General features: G+C 34.3%; 1 protein-coding gene and 1 long non-coding RNA gene across 3 annotated transcripts in view; one reads left to right on the top strand and one right to left on the bottom strand.

Moving 5' to 3' along the window:
* LOC150105694 (inhibitor of growth protein 2-like) overlaps nucleotides 1-8,011 on the bottom strand; it is a 15,146-nt gene extending 7,135 nt beyond the window's left edge. The window contains exons 1-2 of one of the 2 annotated variants that reach the window (XM_090394301.1): nucleotides 7,651-8,011; nucleotides 366-569 (exon numbers count right to left, since the gene is read on the bottom strand). In XM_090394301.1, coding sequence (XP_090250427.1) covers nucleotides 366-569; nucleotides 7,651-7,786 — 340 coding nt within the window. In that variant the 5' untranslated portion in view covers nucleotides 7,787-8,011. Of the gene's footprint in view, nucleotides 1-365; nucleotides 570-6,944; nucleotides 7,131-7,650 lie in introns of those variants that run through there. The other variant, XM_090394303.1, reaches the window with a different exon arrangement.
* LOC150105693 (uncharacterized) lies at nucleotides 7,197-21,862 on the top strand. The gene is made up of 3 exons (XR_016548452.1): nucleotides 7,197-7,272; nucleotides 13,039-13,060; nucleotides 13,211-21,862. It is a non-coding gene; the product is annotated as an uncharacterized LOC150105693 (long non-coding RNA).

Here is a 21,862-nt window from a genome sequence, read left to right as displayed (position 1 = left end):
AGCGTTTTCAATTTTCTAACCAAGAAGCATGAATATTAAGCCTGATGTGTGAAATGCAGTGATCAAGTTGGTTAGCTATTTCGCATTATGGAAACGCAACTAAGTGCATTATGTTAAATGCAACTAATAGTGAACATTAAATTCACTATTAGTTGCAAAGCCAGAGTTCCTCTTCTCATATGATGAGCTGAAAATGGGTTTTTCCAACAACAAAAATGCCATGATTACTGACTACACTACAATGATTGAAACATCACAGCCAGTTTATATTTAAGGTATAGCATTACCATTAAATATTATACCTAAGAAAAGTGAAAGAATAAAGAATGGTAACTATGAGGAAGATGGGTTTTTAGAATGCATACCTAATTTTTTGTAATCATATTCTAACTGTCGAGATTTATTTTCTATGAGATCTTGAATCTGCTGAAGAATTTGCAACTTTTCATCACCAATATCTTGTGACTTAATGAGAGCTTGCTGAATTTGAAGCATAGTACGTTTCCTACCAATAGCATCCACATCTTTCTGTAGTGTTGCTTGATACTGCTCAAGGTCATGAAGTATTTCTAGAAGAAAATAAACATGCAATTGATAAACATGGAAATAATAAAAATATATGTATAATGCTTAATTATCAATTATACTTAATTATACTTACTTATATTTATTAAAAAATAAATAGGTAACTGTCACTTGCTGTTCACTTCCCCCTTCTAAACCATCGCTGCTGTCACAGCAGTTCAACCCCGGCCCTTCACTAACCCAGTATCTTGATTTCTCTTTTGATAGTAAATGTACTGCAGGCATCTTTATTGAATGGTCTTCACCTAGAAGTGTGATATAATTTAAAATAAGGACATATGTTCAATCAAAAAAAGATCATGACCAGCATAACAACACAGTGGCAAGCCTTTTCATCCCATCTAAGTAGAAGTTTCTTCAAGTCATCAAGATATGTCTATAACAACCACTGTATTCGACTCTGATGATATAACAATTATACACATGTTCAAGAACAAAATAATGCACCACAATTATCATGCAGTGTATTCGTGAACTATTTTTTCCATTACTGTGTAAATATTGTGGAAAATTATATTTTGCACTATATTTCCAAACACTATCCACTAAACCTTTAACTGTAACTTAAAGATGTATACAGTGTACTCATAAGTAATATAAATTTTCATTGCACATAAATTTATTTTACCACTATATATATTATGGATATAATGCTACTTCTTAACCTTTAAAAGTAAATACAATAGAAGCTATTGCACTATTAGAGTTTAAAATAATTATTTTCAAAACCATCAATTCAAAACACTTGCTGCTCACTTCTTTGCACACACACATCCTCCTTATACAACTTCCAGGAATGGCCTCTTGTTTTGCCTGTGACCCTGTACTCTGAAAAATCCCTTCTATATTAATCTGGTAGTACAAACACCCTTGCCAACTTCTGCATCTCATTTCCATCCTTCCTCCTATTCACCAAATTCTGCTGATGGCATTCCTATAATCTGTCCCAATATTCCAGAGATCTGATACTATCTAAGTCACTCTTCTTTGAATCCCTTCTAAAATATCTTCACTATCTCCAAAACCAGATGACCAAATCTGTGCACAATTCAAATGTGACCTAATCAAGGCATGATACAATAGAAGTATAACCCCTTTATTTCTACATGTCAGTGTCATCATTGCTATAGCCCACTGTGTTGTCCTCACGATCCTTGTGATTTGATGTGACTCTTGTGCAAAGTTAAATTATTAACTTCAGTAATCTGCCAACAAGCTATTCAATTCCTAATAGAGAGCCACAAACATCTGTTTCACTCTTTATAGCTCTCATCAATTTTACATCCTCTGCAAAATATTCAGATATGCCACCATTAAGAAAGTCAATTGACATTTGCAATTAAACTATGTTGATGCTATTTAACATTGTAATATCTCTTTTTATAATTTGTTAAATGTTCATACTAAAATTTGTTATGAGATGTCTAGTTCAATTCTTCATCAAGAGAAAGCAGCACTGATCTTCTCACCAACTTACTGAATTTATTTTGAAATTTGATAATGGTTGTGTTTGTGAAACAAGGATAATTTATATTTGAGCATAAACAAATTACTTTTTTTTTTTCCTGCTTCAAGATTTCAACATATTAATACTGCTTTTAAGAGATTAGGCTAGAATTTAACATCTCAACAACAGGGTTTTTTTAGATGTCTTTTTGAAAATTTTCCAATTTAAAGAAAAAAAATGATCAATAAAAACAGTCAACAGGCTAACCTGGATTATGTAAAAAGTTTTTAAATGATAGAAATCAGATTAAAAATTCATTTCAGTCATTACTTTCATGTATGTGTACAGGATAGAGTAACTCAGCAAATGATCATTATGCCAACTGCTTACTTGACCTGTTGGCAGAGATAAACAGTCTGCAGTATGAACTGGGAATTTTGTGGTGGATGTTGTTGTGAGCTACAGTAGTTTCTAGAAACATCTTTAATGGAACAAGATACTGATGAGAAAAAATACTTATTAACTAGACACCAAAAATATTTTACAAATTATAGATTTAATTTTAAGCATGATTATCATTATTTTTTTTATAAAAAGTCATTCCCTAATGAAGGAAATAGTAAGATAAAAGGAAATCAGTGATAAACTATTTATATATAATATTTTCTGACCCCCCCCCCACACACACACAAAAAGAAGAAAAATTGATATAGTCCATTTATTTACATTTACTGCTATGTCTTTGAGGATGTCAAAACAAAATTTGGCAAATATCAAGGATTGAAATGAATGCAATCTCAATTCATTTAAGGGAGTAAAACTGAATACTGCATGTTTTAATTACTTATGTGTGTGCTTAATGTGATAAACTAAAAAAAAAACTTTCGCATTTGAAAATGTTATACATTGAAATTTTTTACTAGAAGTGCATATGTAATTAAAATATGAAATTTGGGATATTTTTATCAAATATCTACTTACAAAAGCTAGAAACCTATAGTATCATGAATAGGCTAAGAGACAAATCTGTTCTAGTGACTTTAAAAGTCACTTCTAGTCCTCAATAAGCAAGAAGTGTCACACACACACACACAAACCAGGTAATAAAATTATCTCACCTAACGATATTCACATTGATCCATGCCCACAGTGGGATTCAACCTGTTGGTTGAATTGCATATTCTTTGTTGATTTTTTTTTTTAGGTGATTGATGAATTTCATCACCTGGTGCAAGATCAAAGCTCATCAAAGGCCTGAAGTTGTTTATCAAGTTCAATGTTTTGTCTTCAGAGTGAAATTCTTGAATTAACTAGCCTTTAGCCTGCCCACAGTAATAAATGTACTATAGGTACATTTATTACTGAGTAAAGTACCACCTTTCGCAGGTGGGATGCACATACTATAATAGAGCCTCCGTAGCTCAGTCGGTATAGGCAAAACCCTTTGGTTGGAAAGACCTGGATTCAATTTCCGTCCGTGATGTGAGGAACCTTTATCTGGTCTCATTCAACAAAAGGCGAGTTAGCTGGTCTCATACAGAAGGGGGGAGGGGGGTTTCCACCCCGAAACTTGGGTTTTTCATCCCCCAGAACAGCAAACCAGCTCTGACCACACAAGGATTACTGTCAGGAATACTTAAGAAATGGTCCCTCCCAGCCATAGGCATCAGCTATACAGGTCCTGAGCCTGGATAAAATAAGGAGGATTGAGACGGTGCCATACCTCCCTGTAAAAAAGGGAGGTATGGCACCATCACAACAGCTATATGAAATGAAAACATACTATAATCATGTATATTATCATTATTCTGGCAAAAAGAATCTCAACTGATGCAATACAAGGTGTGATCAAAAAAGTTTCTTCTGGAATGACATAACCTCCTCTTTTAGGCATAAGTAGGGGTAGAAACTCCTGGGTCATTTTATTTACTTCAGTGTTGTAGCTTATGCTATGAAAAAGAAATGTACTACAAAGCAAGTGCTATGCTGTTTTGCATTCCATCAAAAATAGACTTAAAATAAAGCAGAGCTGCTATAGCTCAGTGATGAGGCCCTTTGTCTGGAAATAGCTGCATTAAGAACAGAAGGACATTTGTAAGGTATTTTCATATGAAAGTGAGCTATATGATCTCATACAGAGGTTTTTTTTCTCTACAAAAAGCTGTTAGCTCTAAGTCCATTAGTATTAGTAGAGCAGATGGATGAGGGGGGGGGGGGGGCTGGATAAACCTGTTGTAGTAATAATGCTCTAAAAAACTAAACTTTTTTTTTCAAGTCACTTCAGGCCTCTAATAGGTAGGGTGATATGTCCCACCAGGCAATGCCATTAATATACCTTAAGAATTAAAAAAAGATTTTATTAGTTGTTGGATTTAAAATTTATACCAGCTAGTTTCCCTTGCACAAAAAACTGGTAGCATCAAAAACAAGAATGCAAAGTCAGATGGCATGTATTAGCAACAGTTAATGCATGCTGCGAAGAAGAAGAACCCTTAAGAAGCTGTCAGTTTTCTGTATGAGCAGAACTAGTTGGTATAATTTTTAAAATCTAACGACTAACAAAAAAAAAACTTTTTAATCTTAAAAACTCATTCAAAAATGCATCTACTGCTTAAAAACATTTACAAAATATCCATGCCCACAGTGAGATTTGAACTCATAACCTGTTGGTTAGTGTATTTCATACTGCAAAGCAGACAAACTGGCCTGATAATATAATATGTGTAATTGACAGACATGATTAACCATCCTGTTTGGAATATTCATTAGGTTTATAAGAAGCTCAATGGTCATGACAGGTTAAGCCTAACATGTTTAGAGGAGGGTGAAAGTAAAATAACAGCATGTGGCAGCATTAAGTTCTGTTTCAAACTGCAAACAATTGTCACAGAAACCTTCAAGATATTAAAACATGCTCTAGAAGTGGAAATAACAAGCATAACTCAAACAATGTTTTCCAAATTCCTAAAGTAGAGTTGTTGATGGTAGGCACATCCACTAATAAACAAAATGGATGAAAATATATAGATTGATCCAACTAAGAAGCAGTGCAGATCAGTTGTCCATGATAATTCTCTTGCTACTTGATTTTGTTTGATGAAAAATAGCATGAATGTTGTTCTGCACTGTTCTTACTGTCCAAATTTGGCATTCTGTGATTTTTTATTTTATTTCAGAACTCAAATCTACTGAAGAAATAATGATGGAAAATAAAAAAAAAGCAAAACAATCACAGGCTACATTTTTCAAGTTCAAACACATGGCTTCTTCAAATATTTTCTTGGCTCACTATATTAAATCACACCTTGAAGAGAATGGCATGAAATAGCAGATAAATACATAAGCTTTGAGAAAGAAAAACTCAGAAAAGTTTTGATCACATGTTGCAAATTCAGACTGAAAATTTTATCCTATGGCATGGCAGTTTTCTGGTAAAAAGTGGACAGACTGTTAGCAGTATACACTTGTCAGGTAATTATGAAGTACTGCAAGCTCACTCTAAATGAAAGATTGTTAAGAACTTTATAGTCAATTTTTCAGTGGTCTCAGGCCATAATTATCAGTTTTTTGCAAAGAGAAAAAAAAAAATCCCTCTTATATTAGACTATATTTAGACAACTATACATATAAGGAAAAGTGTGAATATTTTCATAACTTGCCTCTTGCTAGTATCAAGAGACAGTCTGGTTCTAAAACTCAGCCTGCAGAAAAAAATCAATTTGCATATTTTCTGTTTAAAGCATTCAATATAGGCCAGTTTCAGATTTAAATAGAGAAGGTTGCTACTTCCTTTCCAGTTAATGTTTTTAAGAGCAGTCTATTAGTATGTTTAAACAAAAAATATTTTTCCATGATTTCATTCTTGCTGGGTGATGATTTAATTATTTGTGTCACTCATGCTTATAATAAAGGAGACTTATCAAGATATAATTAAGATTTACTTCTGCTTATTATATGATTGCACATCAAACAGTTTAAACTTTTGTTTCAACAGCATTGTGAATTCAACCTGAAAAAGTTTCACAGATAGCAGAGTTTACAATTGTAATTACAGTAAAATGAAGTTAACTAGGCACGTCTTCTTAGTGTGTTGCGCGTTTTGCAGGATGAAAACTACTAGCTGTGTATGAGATCAATTAACTCACTTTCACTTGAAATACCTTAGTTCCCCGCATCCTAGATGGAATTCACATCTAGGTCTTTCCAACCAATTTTGGAATTATGGCCGAAGCAACTATGACAACGAGGCTAGTGTATTATATTTTTCCTCCCGACTTCCAGAGAGGAAAAATCCTGTCACCTCTATATGAGACAAGCGGTAAGTAGATTTACTTTCAGCTGAAAAGCTCTTATAAAGATTATTCAAGTCTTGACGGAATGCGAACTTAAATCTTTCCAACCACAAGGCACAGTTGGCACCGAATGTCCTACGGAAGCTGTTCCCAACCAAAGGACAAACGACGGGCCGTTCTCGAGACATTGGCTTGAAATGGCTGAAGAAAAATACTGATCATAGTGTAAAACTCTCAAGACATGGTTTGAATAACTATATTTTGACGTAATAATTACAACTATCGATTATTTACTTTATGGGTCCTGTATTTGTTATAAGAAAATCTTCAACCAATTTTAGGATGCTACATCCATCTACATATAGAAGTTGTTTCCGTTGCAAAGAAGGAATTCAACTCGAGTTAAAACACAGAGAATTTGCGTTCGACAAGCAATATGCCTACTTTAAAAATCATTGATTTCGATTGTTTTTGGTTATCAATAACAATTAGCGGTGATTAATTAGAAAAAATCATGTATTTATCGCCACTAAACAAACTACCAATATCTATTTACGTTTATTTCATTAGTCTGCGATTTAAATAGCCAGATTATAAAATACCACATATACTGTACATACTATCGACTGCTGTACTGGATGACATTTGGGCGGGGCATTATGTACTTATCCGGGTATGATTTCATACAAAGTTGCACGCTAAGTATAAGAAAACATGCACATTTTGCACGGACTTAGGTTAAGTTAATCAAGATGCACGGATATAAGAATTGTGCATTTATGTAGCGCATAGTTATCCAGTTGCCAGGGTACTTTGTGAGCATTACCATTCTATAAAATGTCGATCATTTACAGTAAAATTTTCAGCTAAAGCTTTAACCACGCCTACTGCTGTCTAGAGCATTTATCTAATGGCAATCATCGCACTTCGTTTAGCTTAAGAAAAAAGGTTTGTTATTCATCTATAAATAAATAATGTTATAAGTAAATTACATTTATTGTTACACTGCAAAAAAAAAAAAAAATGCCGATGTAAAAATAAATTCGGTTGTTTATAGCTGTAGTAAGCAGTAAGAACAAATCTAAAAACATTTATTAAGGGAAGCAAAAATGTTTAAGAAACTGTCGAGTTCAGATATCAGATATATACAGAACACCGTAATTTCTATTATATTACCTCTTTTTCTGTGTATATTTATATTAGTGATGCGCGAAATTTAAGTGCTAACCTTAAGTTCTGCCTCTCAAACGTGACATCTCGAAACATCACTCAAATATTTAAATGTATTGAATTTCTACTTTTAATTCATTAAATAGTTAAATCTACCTTGGTACTGTAAGTCAAGTTCTCTTAGTTGAGTTACATTTCTCTGTAGATCATCTGGCAAATTTTCTATGCAGTCTAAATAATCTTCGACATATGTTGCTGAATACATAGCCTCGATGGCGGCTTGATTCAACATAGCGTCCCATGAGTTACTCTCCTTCGCCGTAATTTTGATGAGTGTATAGTATAGCACTCAAAAATAACTTTCTTTACAGCTAGAGAAATAAAATGAACGTTCGCAGAATAGCTTTAATAATGGTATCCCAAGTCAGTTACCATGCAAACAAATCACTGATCAATCGGATCCAATGTAACGTATACCACGAGCAGCGATACAAAATTCATGTTTTGTTTGTGTGGAATTTCTCTCAAGCGATTGGGTGGCTAGCCAAAGAGGAACCGGAAATAACTATTCTGTTACCTTAGATACCGATATTTAATCCAATCATTTACGTTTAGAGTTAAACAAATCTGTATTTTACAAAATAAAAAGGTATTATATAAAAGTTAATTTACGTCAAATTCCGTTTTCAAAGAAATATACATAGATGTATATGTATATATTAATTTTCTAATCCCTGAAATATGATACGATACGAGCAAAATCTTACATACGCATTAAAAAAACATACAGTTTGTCACTTAGTACTATATTTGCAAAAGTATATAATTACAGTGTGTATTGCGTAGCTCTGAAAGAGAAAGTTGGTAGTTCCACTTACGTTTTAGGTTCACAGTAAATTAATCCTGGAGTGGAAAATAAAATTCGCATCATCTGTACTATAATTCGTAATTATATTATTAGTAATTTATTTCGGTCAGAGACAGTTTTATTAAAATCAGCATTGTTGCCTCTGCATGAAACTTTTGCGAGTTATTTAGAATGGGAATTCTCTTAAGCTTACATAATTAAAAATTATTATATGAAGATTAAAAAATCATAAAATTATTTCATCCGGTTTTTTTTTTTTAAGCGTTCACAACTTAATTTGAGCTGACTTTAGTACTTTGAAGCCATATGATCGTAATAGTAACATACTTTAAGTTGAAGAAGAGGAGTGAAAGAATTGAACGTGTTTGGATGCACGTACAAAAATGAGCCCCGCGGGAGTAGAAATCGCATTGGACCAAATAACGGTTCCACCAGCGTCATTTGCCAAAGAAATAAGTTTGAAAAATGAGACATCTTCCTCATCTTGATTCAGTGATGCAACGAGTTAGCACTCTTAACTGATTAAGAATTGTTTATATTTAAAACAATAAGTCCTAACATTGGTATAATTCAGTGAAGTGTTTTTGACTTAGTTAAAGTAAACTTAAGAACTTTTGTCAAATATTAGAGTTTTTATTAACTATATTTAGGCTGTTAGCTATCTCAATATGTTAATAAGGCCCAAACTCTTGTGAGCAGAAAATTATTTCATTGAAAATTTTCTAGTCATTTAGATAAAATCCAAGACTTCTTAAATTATTTTATGGCATTAACTAAATTAATGAGTTATATTTGAATACTTTTAATTTGTTTAGTATGCTGACTTAATTTATCAGCTATAAACATCTAATTTTTTATTATATAAGGTACTGGGAGAAAAACATTTATTGGAAAATTTTAATTATGTGTAGTGACATATTACATTATAAACAATAGATAGTAAAGGATATACATTGAATAGCCAGTGCCCTTTGACTGGAGTGATTTGGTGTAGAATCCTATCAAAGATGTGAAGAATCTTAACTGGTTTTTCACATCTTAGGTAGGATTCAAATCCAGATGTGTTTATAGAGATGCAAACAACCTTATAAGGGCTTGTCATCTGAATTAGCCAGACTTCTCCATATATGTAGATCACATAGCTTACCTTCCATAAACTTTTCATTCCACAAAACAGCCAAACTATCCATAAAAACACAGTTAACAGACATAATATTAAATTTTAATTTGTTTAGTATGCTGATTTAATTTATCAGCTATAAACATCTAATTTATATATATATATATATATATAAGGTACTCTGAGAAAAATATTTAGTGAAAAATTTTAATTGTGTAGTGTGACATATTATATTACATTACATTGCTGGCCTGGGTGGTCGAGTGGTTAGCATATCTGCTTTCCAGCCAAAAGGTTGCAGGTTCGGATCCCACCATGGGCATGAATGTTTGTGATTGTCTGTGGAAATACTAGTTGTCGTGGTGTTGATGTAATTGCGGTTCATTAGATGGTGGATTGATTGGCAGAGACAGAGTTGTAGAGTAGGTGCCCTCCCTCGATGAGTCTTTGGACTCCCTGGTGGTGTCACGTAATAATAATATATTGATTTCATAGCGTAAGTTTCTTTTGCCATCATTTCTAACAACAACAACTGAATGCCCAATGAATTAGGTACAAATACCATTTTTGTAATTCACTACTTTATCTGTGGAACATGTTTATTCCAGACAGTATAAAGCAAATAGGCAGATATTAAAGAATAGCATGTGCACCAATGTAATAATAAGTCACTATCCTAGTATTTATGCACAATGCTGTTCAAAGTATACTGGGGAAGTCAACCAGACAGAAAAACATCCAGTGACTGATAGTCCCTTGTTAGAGTGGTGGCTGATGGAGGCTTACAAGAATGGTGTGATCTGGCATACAGGATGCTATCGGTCAGTGGCAGTGCACAATGCTGGTCTGCCAAAGAGCATGTCATTGCATTGGACCATGTCATGGATTGAGTTTAACAATGGACACTTTCAATGAGTTTCAGTCTTGTCCACTGAAACCAAGCAGTTATGGCTATAGGAACATTGCAGTATAGTTTGAGGCAATTGTAGAATGCGATTTATGGGTCACTCTCCTGTGGAATGCATTCAGCCCTTGTGGAAACCATTCCTGATGAATGGAAGCTGTTCTGAAGGAGAGAGAGAGAGAGACAGATTAGTAGACACTATACAATAAATTAGCAAGTCTGTCTATCTGTGTGTGTGTGTAATCATCATTTTTTAGTATACTGTACTACTTTTTTTGTGAACAGTATTCACATGGGACATTTTAGAAACGTTGCCATTATTGCATTTGAAAATGAGTTTCTCATTACAAATGACAGCATACTCTAAAGTTGAAAATATTCCTTGTAATATCTTTATTGCAGAAAGACCTTGGATTCCATTTCTGTCGTGGTATGTTTTCCAGATAAATTAATAAATATCCTTGCAAGTTTATATAAGTTAGCCTATATAAACTTGCAATAGCCTATTAAAAAAATATATACACACACACACACAATGCCCATTGTGTGTGTGTGTGTATATATAGTGCTTTTGATTGAGGTTTTATTGGCTAAGTTTTTAGTTCAAAGACTAAGGCAGCCTTATCAGGATAACAGTATACTTTTTTATTAATACTGTAGAATCTATTGTCTGGAAGTTGTATTTTTCATAATTCAACTCATTCAATGGGTAAAACATAGTACTGAAAAAAAAAAAAAAAAAAGAGCCTAAAAGGCTTTTTTTTTTGTTATAAAAAAATCTATTAAAAGAAAAGATAAAGGTAAACATTGTTTTGCTATTTGGCCTTAAACAAGTAATGAATATTTATTGTCCTTTCTAGGTATTTTATTATGTTTTACACAAAAAGAAATATTAAAATGTTTGCATATGATATAGCTTAGATCAATGTTTCTTGGCAGAGCTAGTCTCTCCCCCCCCCCCCCCCCATCCCAGTAGATGCTTGGGATTTGAGGGAATAGCATTGGGTATTAAGAAACTGCATTACATACAATAATAGTAGGATATTAAGAAACAATGGAAATTTGAGATTTTTAGACAAATACATTTATTTCATATGCTCAAATTCATGCAACTCTTAATGACCTTGGCTTAAAATAACCTGAGGTTATTTTAAGCCAAGCTCCTGAGAGTTGGTGGTATGAGTTTTGTCATATTATTATTATCATCATCACATCCTCCATGGAATCAGCAGACTCATCATGGAAGTTTCATTCAACTGACAACATATTTATCACACTGAATCTTAACATTTTTAAAATCCCTACATTGACAATATATTCTGATAATTGTTTTCCATTCACTTGCAATTCTCCATGTAAAAAAATCTACTCCTCAACCCCCCCCCCTCACCACACTCTTACATAACTTCTAGGGTTGGCCTCTGGTTCTTCCCCTCTCACCTTTTACTCTTTTTATAATCCCCTCACTAACTGAAACATCTCTATCATATCACCTTTTCCTACTATCCCTCAAATTCTGTAATCCATTATTTTAACCTTTCTCCATAGCCAACATTCCAGAGCTCTGATATTGTCTTAGTAATTTGTCTCAGTGACCCTCTCCATTGTTTCCACATCTCAATGAAAACTAGATGACCAAATCTGAGTACAACAGTACAAGTACAGTCTGACCAGTTTTTTTTTATACAGTGCACAATCACCTCTTTATCCCTATATGTTAGTGTACTTCTTATCATAGTAGCAGTATGATGTACAGTCTTTGCAATGCTTCCAATATGTCCTCTAAACTTCAGTCTACTGTCAACCATCACACACCTAGATCTTGAATCTCATCCCCTTCCTGCAGTATAGTACCATCAATATAGTACTTAGTCGTATATATATTGTTGCATCCAAAATGCAACATCTTGCACTTATTAATATTAAAACTACAGTCAACTCATTTGTCAAAGTCAAATCAAATCTTCATGAAGGGAATTAACATCAGCAGTCAACTGAAGATCCCCAGTCAATCTACATCACATATGATTTACAAACAAATTAAACAGCAGGGTCTCAAGAATAGAGCCCTGGGGCATGCCACTGGTTTCTCTCTTTTTTTTGAAACACTGCCCCCCCCCATCATACATAACTTGCTGGTATCACCCAGAGAGCCAATCTCCAATCCATCTAACCAGCACACACTATCTGGCCACACGTTTTCTAGTTTGTACGACAAACCTGTCATCACTGCCAGTTGATCACTTAATGACAGACAGTTACAAACCTCATCAAAAAATTTAATTTTAAGTGCTTACATGGAACGATAATTTTTTTTAGTTTGTAAATTTTTTTTTCTGTAGTGATTTCTATTTTATGTGCAGTGTCATAATGTCATGCTTAGCTGTAAAATAAATATGGTGTACTTCAATATAAATATATAATTTATATTGAAGTATAATTTATATTGTTTTATAATGAAAAATAAATTAGTTCTTTCATCTAAACAAAAAAAAAATGTTACAATCTTTATAAGTCAGTCCTGTTTGCTGGATTTGATATTTTTTCAAATTGAATTCTTACTGCAGCAAAATTAGAAATCATTTGCTACAGTTGTCTGCATTCTCACGAATAATTCTCCTCATTCTCTCTCCCCCCCCCTTATTTTTTTAGTGCAGAATAAGCTAGAAAATTGGTAAGTATTGAATTTCTTTATTTTCTTGCAATTTTATTTTTTTCCTGAGACATAAGCAATTACTTTATTACCATATTTTATTATACAGGGAGTTGAAAAAATAATGCAACCCATCGAAAATGTATATATTAAAATCCATTGTTCTTTCAGCTCGGAAATCCTTAAATACAAAAAAAATGATCGTGAACACTTAAGAAGACATGTTAGTTGTTGATTACTTCTGTAAGAATCTGAACAGCAATAAGGTAAAGAAAGGACTCTTCCAAATGAGTTATGCATCAATTATTATTATTACTATTCCAACTTCTCCCAAATTGTCTTTAGCTGTGAGAGAGATGTCAGTGTTACTAAAATTTTAAAAGGGGATACACCGATGTTACTAACATTTTAAGAGATATGTGGGTGCAGACAATTTTGCAAACATTGTTCATCTAACTTGCACTCCATCCATGAAATGTATTTTTGTCTGTTAATTATATATATTCTCTGGCAAGGTTTGTCTATTTTGTGGTAAGAAAAAAACAAGTTTTAAGCAAAAAAAATTCTTGTTACCTATGTATGAAACCATCTAATTTACCTTCAACTGAAAGAGACTTATGAGATTTATAAGATTCTCTAAGAATTCAGAATCATATCCAGGCCATTTCCAAAAGGCTCATAAAATTCTTCTTTCAGCTGATGTGATAGTGGTGGTGGTAGGGAGGTGAATGTTAAGTTTAATTAAAGTTATTTACATAAATCACTTACCAGACCAGTGACCTTATATTTATTGATCACAAGAGCACTTACGTATAGATATACCAGGTGATTATAAAATAACATCAAGTGTTCAGAGCCCTCTAGCGAGTAATGTATTGGATGAAACACACTAATATTCGGTAGACGTACACAGTGGAACATGGGGATTCGATTTAACGAAAAAAAAAAAAAGTACCAAAAGTCACCAACAGGGGAAATGTTGGCACCGAGTAAAATGCATTAATTTGCATTATCGCATTTCTTGTGAGCGATCATGCAATAAAAGGAAAGCCTGTGAGATTTCTTATCATTCGTAAACGAACTGCTTTTCGATGCCTCTTACCTTACGTGAGGATGCTTTGTTAGTCAAACTCTATTATCAGTGGAACAATAATGCCAGTCTATTTCATAGGTGTGGTACACAGCTTGTAATTGACTTATCCCAAAATTCATAACTTTACATTTCTTCTCATTACCCATTATCTTTTGCCCATACTGACAGCCTATTTAAATCATTCTGCAAGCTCTCCACATAATAATTTTACATCATCAACAAACAACTGAGTATTTCTTTTCAGATTAATTTGTACACAAATGATACAGAAAATAAACAGTAGTGGTCCTAGCACTGAGCTCTGCAACACCACACCAACCCTTCACAAAGCCATATTACACCACTAGTCACCTGCTTTCGCCTGGGGTTTCTGCTGCTCCACGTACCACTTTTTGATATCTGTCTATCGGCCACCCTCTTATCCACATAACAAATGTCATATTCATCCCTGTTTGTTTTAATTTGTATAACATGGAGTTCCATGTGCCAAATTCTGTTACAAAATCCAGCAAAATCATTGTGTAGCCATTTCCTTTATCCAACCCAGCTGTTTCTCTATTATTAAAAGTTAGTATATTACTAAGTCATGACCAACCCTTCACAAAGTCATGTTACTCATCATAGAGTATCATATTCTTATTCACCTATTCTTGAATTCTATTTTTGACCGATCTTACAACTTTCCTTATGAAAAGGAATTATTTTGTCCTCTTTCCACTCCCTTGGAACTGAACTCTACCAGAGCTGAGACTTAAAGAGCCTAGTCAGAGGCACCCAGTTTTCTTGCACATTTTCATAAAACACTAGCTGATATCCCATTTAATCCCACATTGAAATTCTGCAATATCCTAAGAACCTTCAATTCATCCTCCTCTGTTTCCACATTAGTTTCTGTTAGATATGTCACAGCAGCATTAACTTCATTTGGATGATATACCTTTGCAAAGTGGTTACTCAGTAATTCAACTATTTTATCTGTTTCTGTCACCTCTTCACCATCAGCACTCATTAAAGTTATTCTTCCATAATCATTCTTCCCTTTCCATGTAATGAAAGAACTCTTTGGGATTTCATTTGGCCTGCTCAGCTAGATTCTTCTTGTAATCTGATTTTGCCTTCCTTATCATGCTGTCATCTTTCTTGCACCGTTGCACCCTTGTACTGGTCACCTTTCTCCTTGTATACTCTCCACAGCATTTTCTTTTTCTGCAGCTCTTTCTTAATGATATTATTCATCCATCTAATTCCTACCTATTTACCCTTGTTACTTTAGCTCTACAATTTAATACTGCTTTCTCTAGATGTCCCTTAACAATCTCCCATGCATTACTAACATCCTTCCCTTGCAGGATTTTATGCTATGGCACATCTTCAAGCTACCTCTTAAGCTTGTCATAATCACCTGCCTTGTAGTTCCATGTATATCTCTTCTTTACAGAATATTCCTCATGTTTTACAATCTCCCAAGTCAAAACAGCATGGTCACTTTACCAAATCAGAGGCAGTGTGGCCGACTTGGTTATGAATAGCTCTTCTGATCCCATGACCAAGTCTAATACTCTCACACCTGTTCCTTCCATCAATTGCTGCTTCAAGGAAGAAAGATCACATTGCCATGTGATCTTTCTTCCTTCCAGTCTATCTATTGTGAGGGACTTCAACTCCATAGTTGAAGTCCCTCATAATAATCACTCAACTTGCACCTCATTGTACTAATTTGCTGACGTCTTCCAGATCATCTCTGGAATCCCCTAGTCTATAGCAGCAACCAACTATATATTTTGTCTTATTGGCCTTGATTTCACAACAGATTGCTTCAAATGAACAGCTACCCTCTCACCTATCTCCTATTCTTTTTGACTACAATTCATCTGCTATCATCAGCATTACCCTTCCTCCCATCCTATCTTCTCTACCTTCCCTGAAAATATCAAACACTTCACATTCTATCCCTGTAACTTGTAAAGACCCGACTGTTAGCCAGGTCTCACTAATGGCTATTACTTTTGGCAAGCTTGCACTAACCAGTGCCCAAAACTCCTCCTGATACATCTGGCATTAGTGTATAAAAACTGCAGCATCCCTTTAGGTCCCAAACCATCTTTACTTCCTGAATTGACTACCCTGTTGAATATTTTTGCGAGAGACTAGATTCTGCACTTGGTCATTCTCACACTTACTCACTTCATAGGTGCCTTCACAAACACTCACCTGCATCCACCCTAATTGATTAAGTTTTCCTGAATTTGCACTTCAGCATCCTCAGTGAACAAAGCTCTCTAGACACCTAACACCAAAATTATTTAGGAGCAGTCCATCAGCATTATACAAATCCTTCTTTCCATCACACTCAGACCATGGGTCCACAAATCCTGCATCATTCCTTCTGCCCAAACCTACATATTGATTCGTTTGCTATCAGTTTTCCTCTGTCATAGTGTGGCAGGAGATTTACAATCTTCACCTTCTCACTGTTCATTTTTGCCTCATCTAACAACTCTTTAACATCCTTCCTCATATAATACTTCTCACCTCTCAGATCATTTTGAAACTTACCTACGTATATCTTTCCAAAAGAGCATTGAATCTTGTATACATCCAGATGTTTATAAAATGGAACTTCTTTAGAGGAGCTCAGAAAGCTACTTTTAGTATTGATAAGTATTCCTGTTAAGCATTTTCAAACAAGTAGAGACTGTGCTGTCTCTGCTTGTTTAAGTTGGCAACCTTTCAAAGTAATTATTCCATACATCTAGAATATCTTTATCTTTGGGTTTCGTGTCATCTTTATCAGCTTTGATTCCTTTTACAGTACTCTTTTCTTCATTTGTAAGCTATTTCACCTCCAGAATATTTTGTCACCTTACAGATATTTATTTTCTGATGTTCTTACCAAAATATTCCCATGATTTTTGTTTAGCTAGTTTTCTTTTTAAATAGCTTCTCCAGTTTGGAGGTTAACAGTTATGGTACACTAGAGTGTCTTTTCCCCTCTGCCATCCTTTTTATTTCATAAACAGCACTTGTTATCCATCCATTTCTTTACATCATCAACCCAAGAATTTCTTGGTCTACCAGGAGATCTTCTTCCCTCCGTTATTTTCAGAGATGTTTTCCTGCTGATCTTCTTAATATGTGTCCTGTCATCTCACACTATCTCTTTATAAAGTCCTTTGTGAGTGCTCTTTTGGTTCCCATTAACTTCAATACTTCATTAGTTTTTTTTTCTCCTTCTAAGAAATCTTCAGTAGTCTCCTATAGCATCACATCTGAAAGGCCTGCAATTTCCTGGTTATTCATTTGTATATGTCCACATCTCGCATTCATAATTCAATGTGTACCATACATAGGATTTTGTTATTGTTATTTTAGTCTGTTTGTTTATTCTAGAGGTCATTATTCCAAAATGCTTCTTTTGCCTTAGCTATTCTTGATTTTATTTCCATTACTGTTGTTCCATCTTCTGTAATCATTACTCCTAAATAATTATAAGCCCCCCCCCCTCCCTGATTCACCACTACAAGTAGACTTGCTTAATTGATAATCACCAGATTTTAAACTCAAATACAATTGTTTATTTATGTTAGATGTATTTCCTCTACATTTCGCTGTATATATGGCTAACAACATCATCGGGAGGTTGCTTAACATAAATAAAAAATGACAAAAATTAAACGTTTTCCAACAGCAGTCAATATCTATAAGTTGAAAAGACTGGAATGATAGTTTAGTCATGACTATCATTAGGCATAAAAGATTGCTTAAATGGTCAGTGTTACTAAAACTTGTTACTGTGTGTTACTGTATCTTATTAAAAATGAGGCTGTTCGGAAAGAGCTTGATAGTGTTAGCATTCAGGAATGTAGTAGTAGAGCTAATTTCAGATTGTGGTGTGGTCACTTAAACAGAATGGGAGAGGGAAGGTTAGCAAAACAAATGTTCTTTGCTGGGATGATGGGGGAAAAGTCCCACAGGAAGACCAAGATCTTGGCGGATTGATACAGTAAGACGTACCTTAGAAAACAGAAATATAAGATTTGATAATATTGGAGTCTTGACAGATAATAGATTGATTTGGAGGGAAATTATTGATTGTAAGTTAGTAAAGAAGTAACTTTTTCATGTAGTACTGTCATGATATCCTGTTCACTCCCTGAGGGTACATGTCAGGAACAATGATTTCAAATAGAATAGAGAAACAAAAAATGGTAATATCATTTACAAAAAAGATAATAGTGTTTGTTAGAACCAATGATTTAAGTAGTGATGAATATAGTATGAGAGAGAGAGTATAAAAGGATTGTCGGAAGAAATGAAAGAGTAAAACCTGTTAACTTATTACGAGGTATGACAGAACTGAGTTAAGAATGAGGGCTAAGATAGCAAGTGATTCGATGCACAGGCAGTGTAGAGGAAATGGATGTCAGGTTTTCACTCTGTGGAGTCAGTTTGATGGTAGAAAAGATTTGTATCAGAGGAACAGTCTACACCTGAATGGATTTGGGAAATTATTAATTGGGTTTGACACCTAATACAGAGAGTCTGTGGAACTAGATCATGTGAGGAGCAATGAGAAGGTCAGCTATCACAATCATGGTATGCAACATGATTGTGATATGAATGTCATTGAGCAAGGTTATGAATCTGGTTAAAGGGGTGGACTTCGAGGGTCATATTGCAAAACCTGCAAATACAACTCGGGTGAAAATTGAGTGATGAAAATGAACATTGACATGTAAGGATAAGAAGGTCATTTTGCCTCTTTTCAAGGTCTTGAAATAACTGCATCTGGACTACTGTGCACCTATTTGGTCTCCTGAATTCAGAAGGGATAAAGAAACTGTAGAAAGGATGCAGTGAAGAGTAATAAAGATGAAATGTAGATTATGGAGACAAATTGACAGTATGCAGACCGTAAACACTGGTAAACAGGAGAAAGAGAGGGGTGATATGAACTTCTGAAAGTATGTTATAAGTTATCAACTATTGAAATTTTTCATTATTTTGCAGGTGGGGAGAGCGTAGGGAAGCATCTGTGGAAGTTAAGTTTGCATGTGGTTAAAGAAGGGGTGAGAACTAGATTTTCCTCTTACAGAGCAGTGAGTGAAACAGTTTGCCCATTGAAGTATTGAGGGCATCCAGTTTGAATGTGAAAGTATGACAACTCTTGTGGGTGATCTGCAGCCTCCCTTGATGAGTCGACTCCTTGGAGGTCTCTGCAGTTAATACAGTTCATGACCATTTTGATGCACTGATTTCTAATATTTCACAGAAAGAGCTGTCAAACATAATTATCTGCTGTTTTTGCTTTGCCTCCTGGCTATTCTGAATTTTTCTTTTTGCAGACACACCCATTGTCTTCAAACCGTGGGTACCACTCTTAGATCAAATTCATTTCAGAGTAAACCTTATTGCCCAAACCAAGATTTTAGTGATTGTGGAGTATGATTAACAGATGGATTAAAAACACAGGGAAATAGCTTTCATCCTCACATGTCTACCCATATACCAGCATTGAACTTCGTCAATAATGCTTTACCCAAGTGTAAGCAAACCAAGTTTGCACATGAAGTCATGACCAGGCTGCTTGTATATAGAGGCTGACGACTTCATAATCAATTGCCTTAGTATCCCATAATGCAAAGCACACTTCCTTTCAGACATGCATAATGCTAAGCATTAAGGTTCACTACCCAGACTGGTTTCAACATTTATTGAGATCTCATCAGTGGGAGCTAGATCCCCTTTCAACTTCAGTTCGTTATTCATAAAAAAGTAAAGTAAAAAAATAGATTGATTAAATTCAGTTGTTTATATGCACGGAAACCTTTTTTGCAATCCTCCTTTCATTTCTGAATGCCATTTATTTATTATTATTATATGACAAGACTCGTCAGGGGAGGGGACACCTACTCTACAACTCTCTGTCCCACCGCCCAATCCACCAACGCCACCTACTTCCCACCACCACTAGTATTTCCACAGACAATCCCAAACATCCATGCCCTTGGCAGGATTCAACCTGCAGCCTTTTGGCTGGAGAGCAGATATGCTAACCACTTGACCAACCAGGCTGGCAGGTTTTTAATATAAGGAGGATTTTTTTACAACAAAAATAAATAAATAACTAAAAACAGCTTATGTTAACTTGTTGAATATACAAATATATCTCTGTGATATCATTTAGATATTAACCTTGTTCATTTTTGAGTGTTACTTCTGGACGTTATTGCTAAAAAAAAGAAGAAATATTTTTTAACCAATTCATCACTGCTGTATGCATTTCATACTGAGATATCCAAGCATGTGTGTATTTTGTACCAAGCTTATCAAATTACTAATGGAGTTGGTACATTCAGTATTATCACTTGAAGTTGGAGAATTTGGGGAATTACATACTATCAAGTAATTCTGGGAAATTGTGGAATTATCATTTTGCTGCAATATCTATTTAATGTTTTAAAAATTACAAATACCAAAGCATTTACAATCATATCATGCCTTTGATCTATCCTGATTCTAGGACTACTGGAAAATTGAGTTACCAGTTGATCAGAGAACAGATGAACAAGCAATATTATTGAGCCTCCCATCCTTCCTCACTCTTAGATCACATTTTAGTTATTCAAGTCCCTGATTCCTATCTAAACGTCCACCCAGCACAGATGCCACTTCCAATATACAGTACTTCCAATGCTGTTATCTAATTTCACTGTATGTTCTCAAGCCAATTTGTCTGCAAGAATAAAAGGGGTTATCTGGGAGGGAAAAATTTTGCCACTCCACATGAGACAAGCTAACTCACCTTCAATTAAAAAAAGCTCTTCTATTCTGTACAAAAAAAAAAAAAAAAAAAAGTTTTTCTATCACCAACAAGAATGAAATCCAGGTCTTTTCAGCTAGAGGGTGCATATTGCAGTTGTCTTGCAAAAAAATACCTGCATATAAAACAGAAGTGTAAATGCTTAAACATATTCTTGTTTGTTATTATTATCATTACCATTAGACTTTCACAGATCACAAGACTCATCACAGGAGTCTATTACCATCTATCTCATATAATGAGAAGAGACAGCAATGATGTCTTTTACCATAGATTACAGGTTCTCTTCATTTAAAAACTTGCATATTTTGTCTTATATTAGAAAACCTGTAACGATGTATATGTAATAAGAACATTATTTTCATTCATGTATTATGCATTTCTTGTGTTTAAAATATTTGTAGTAGGTCACTTGTTATTTCTTACCTCAGAATAACCAACTAAACTGGTTATTGGCACTTTCTTTTGTTTTTTTTGGATGTTTGAAATTATAATTGCAAAATTCATTGCACCAATCAAGTAGTTTCGTCAGCTTATTGAACTTGTAATTATTTTTAATAAATACTTTATTTTCAAAAGCTTTTAGACTTGTATAAAGTCATTATTAATGAGTATGTTATTTAACCAGAACACTGTATAAGTAACTTTAAATTCCATATATATATATATACACACACACACACAGGTATCCCTCGATGTTACTGCGTTAATTAAATCAAAGGCCTAAGTTCGATTCTCTTCACGATGGGAGGAATCTTTATCTGGATGATTTTCAATTGAAGGTGAGTTAGCCAATCTCATATGAAGGTAGCAGGGTTTTTCATCCCGCATACAGACGAATCGGCCCTTCAGAACACACGCAATTTACAGACATAGCATACTAGTTATGGTGGAGGAGGTGGGCGGT

The sequence above is a fragment of the Typopeltis vanoorti genome, chromosome 6 (assembly GCF_054136105.1).
Source record: "Typopeltis vanoorti isolate ZY-2024b chromosome 6, IOZ_Tvanoo_1.0, whole genome shotgun sequence".
NCBI lineage: Eukaryota > Metazoa > Arthropoda > Arachnida > Uropygi > Thelyphonidae > Typopeltis > Typopeltis vanoorti.
Note: the sequence above shows the minus strand (reverse complement) of the source record. Positions and strands in the feature narration are given on the sequence as shown.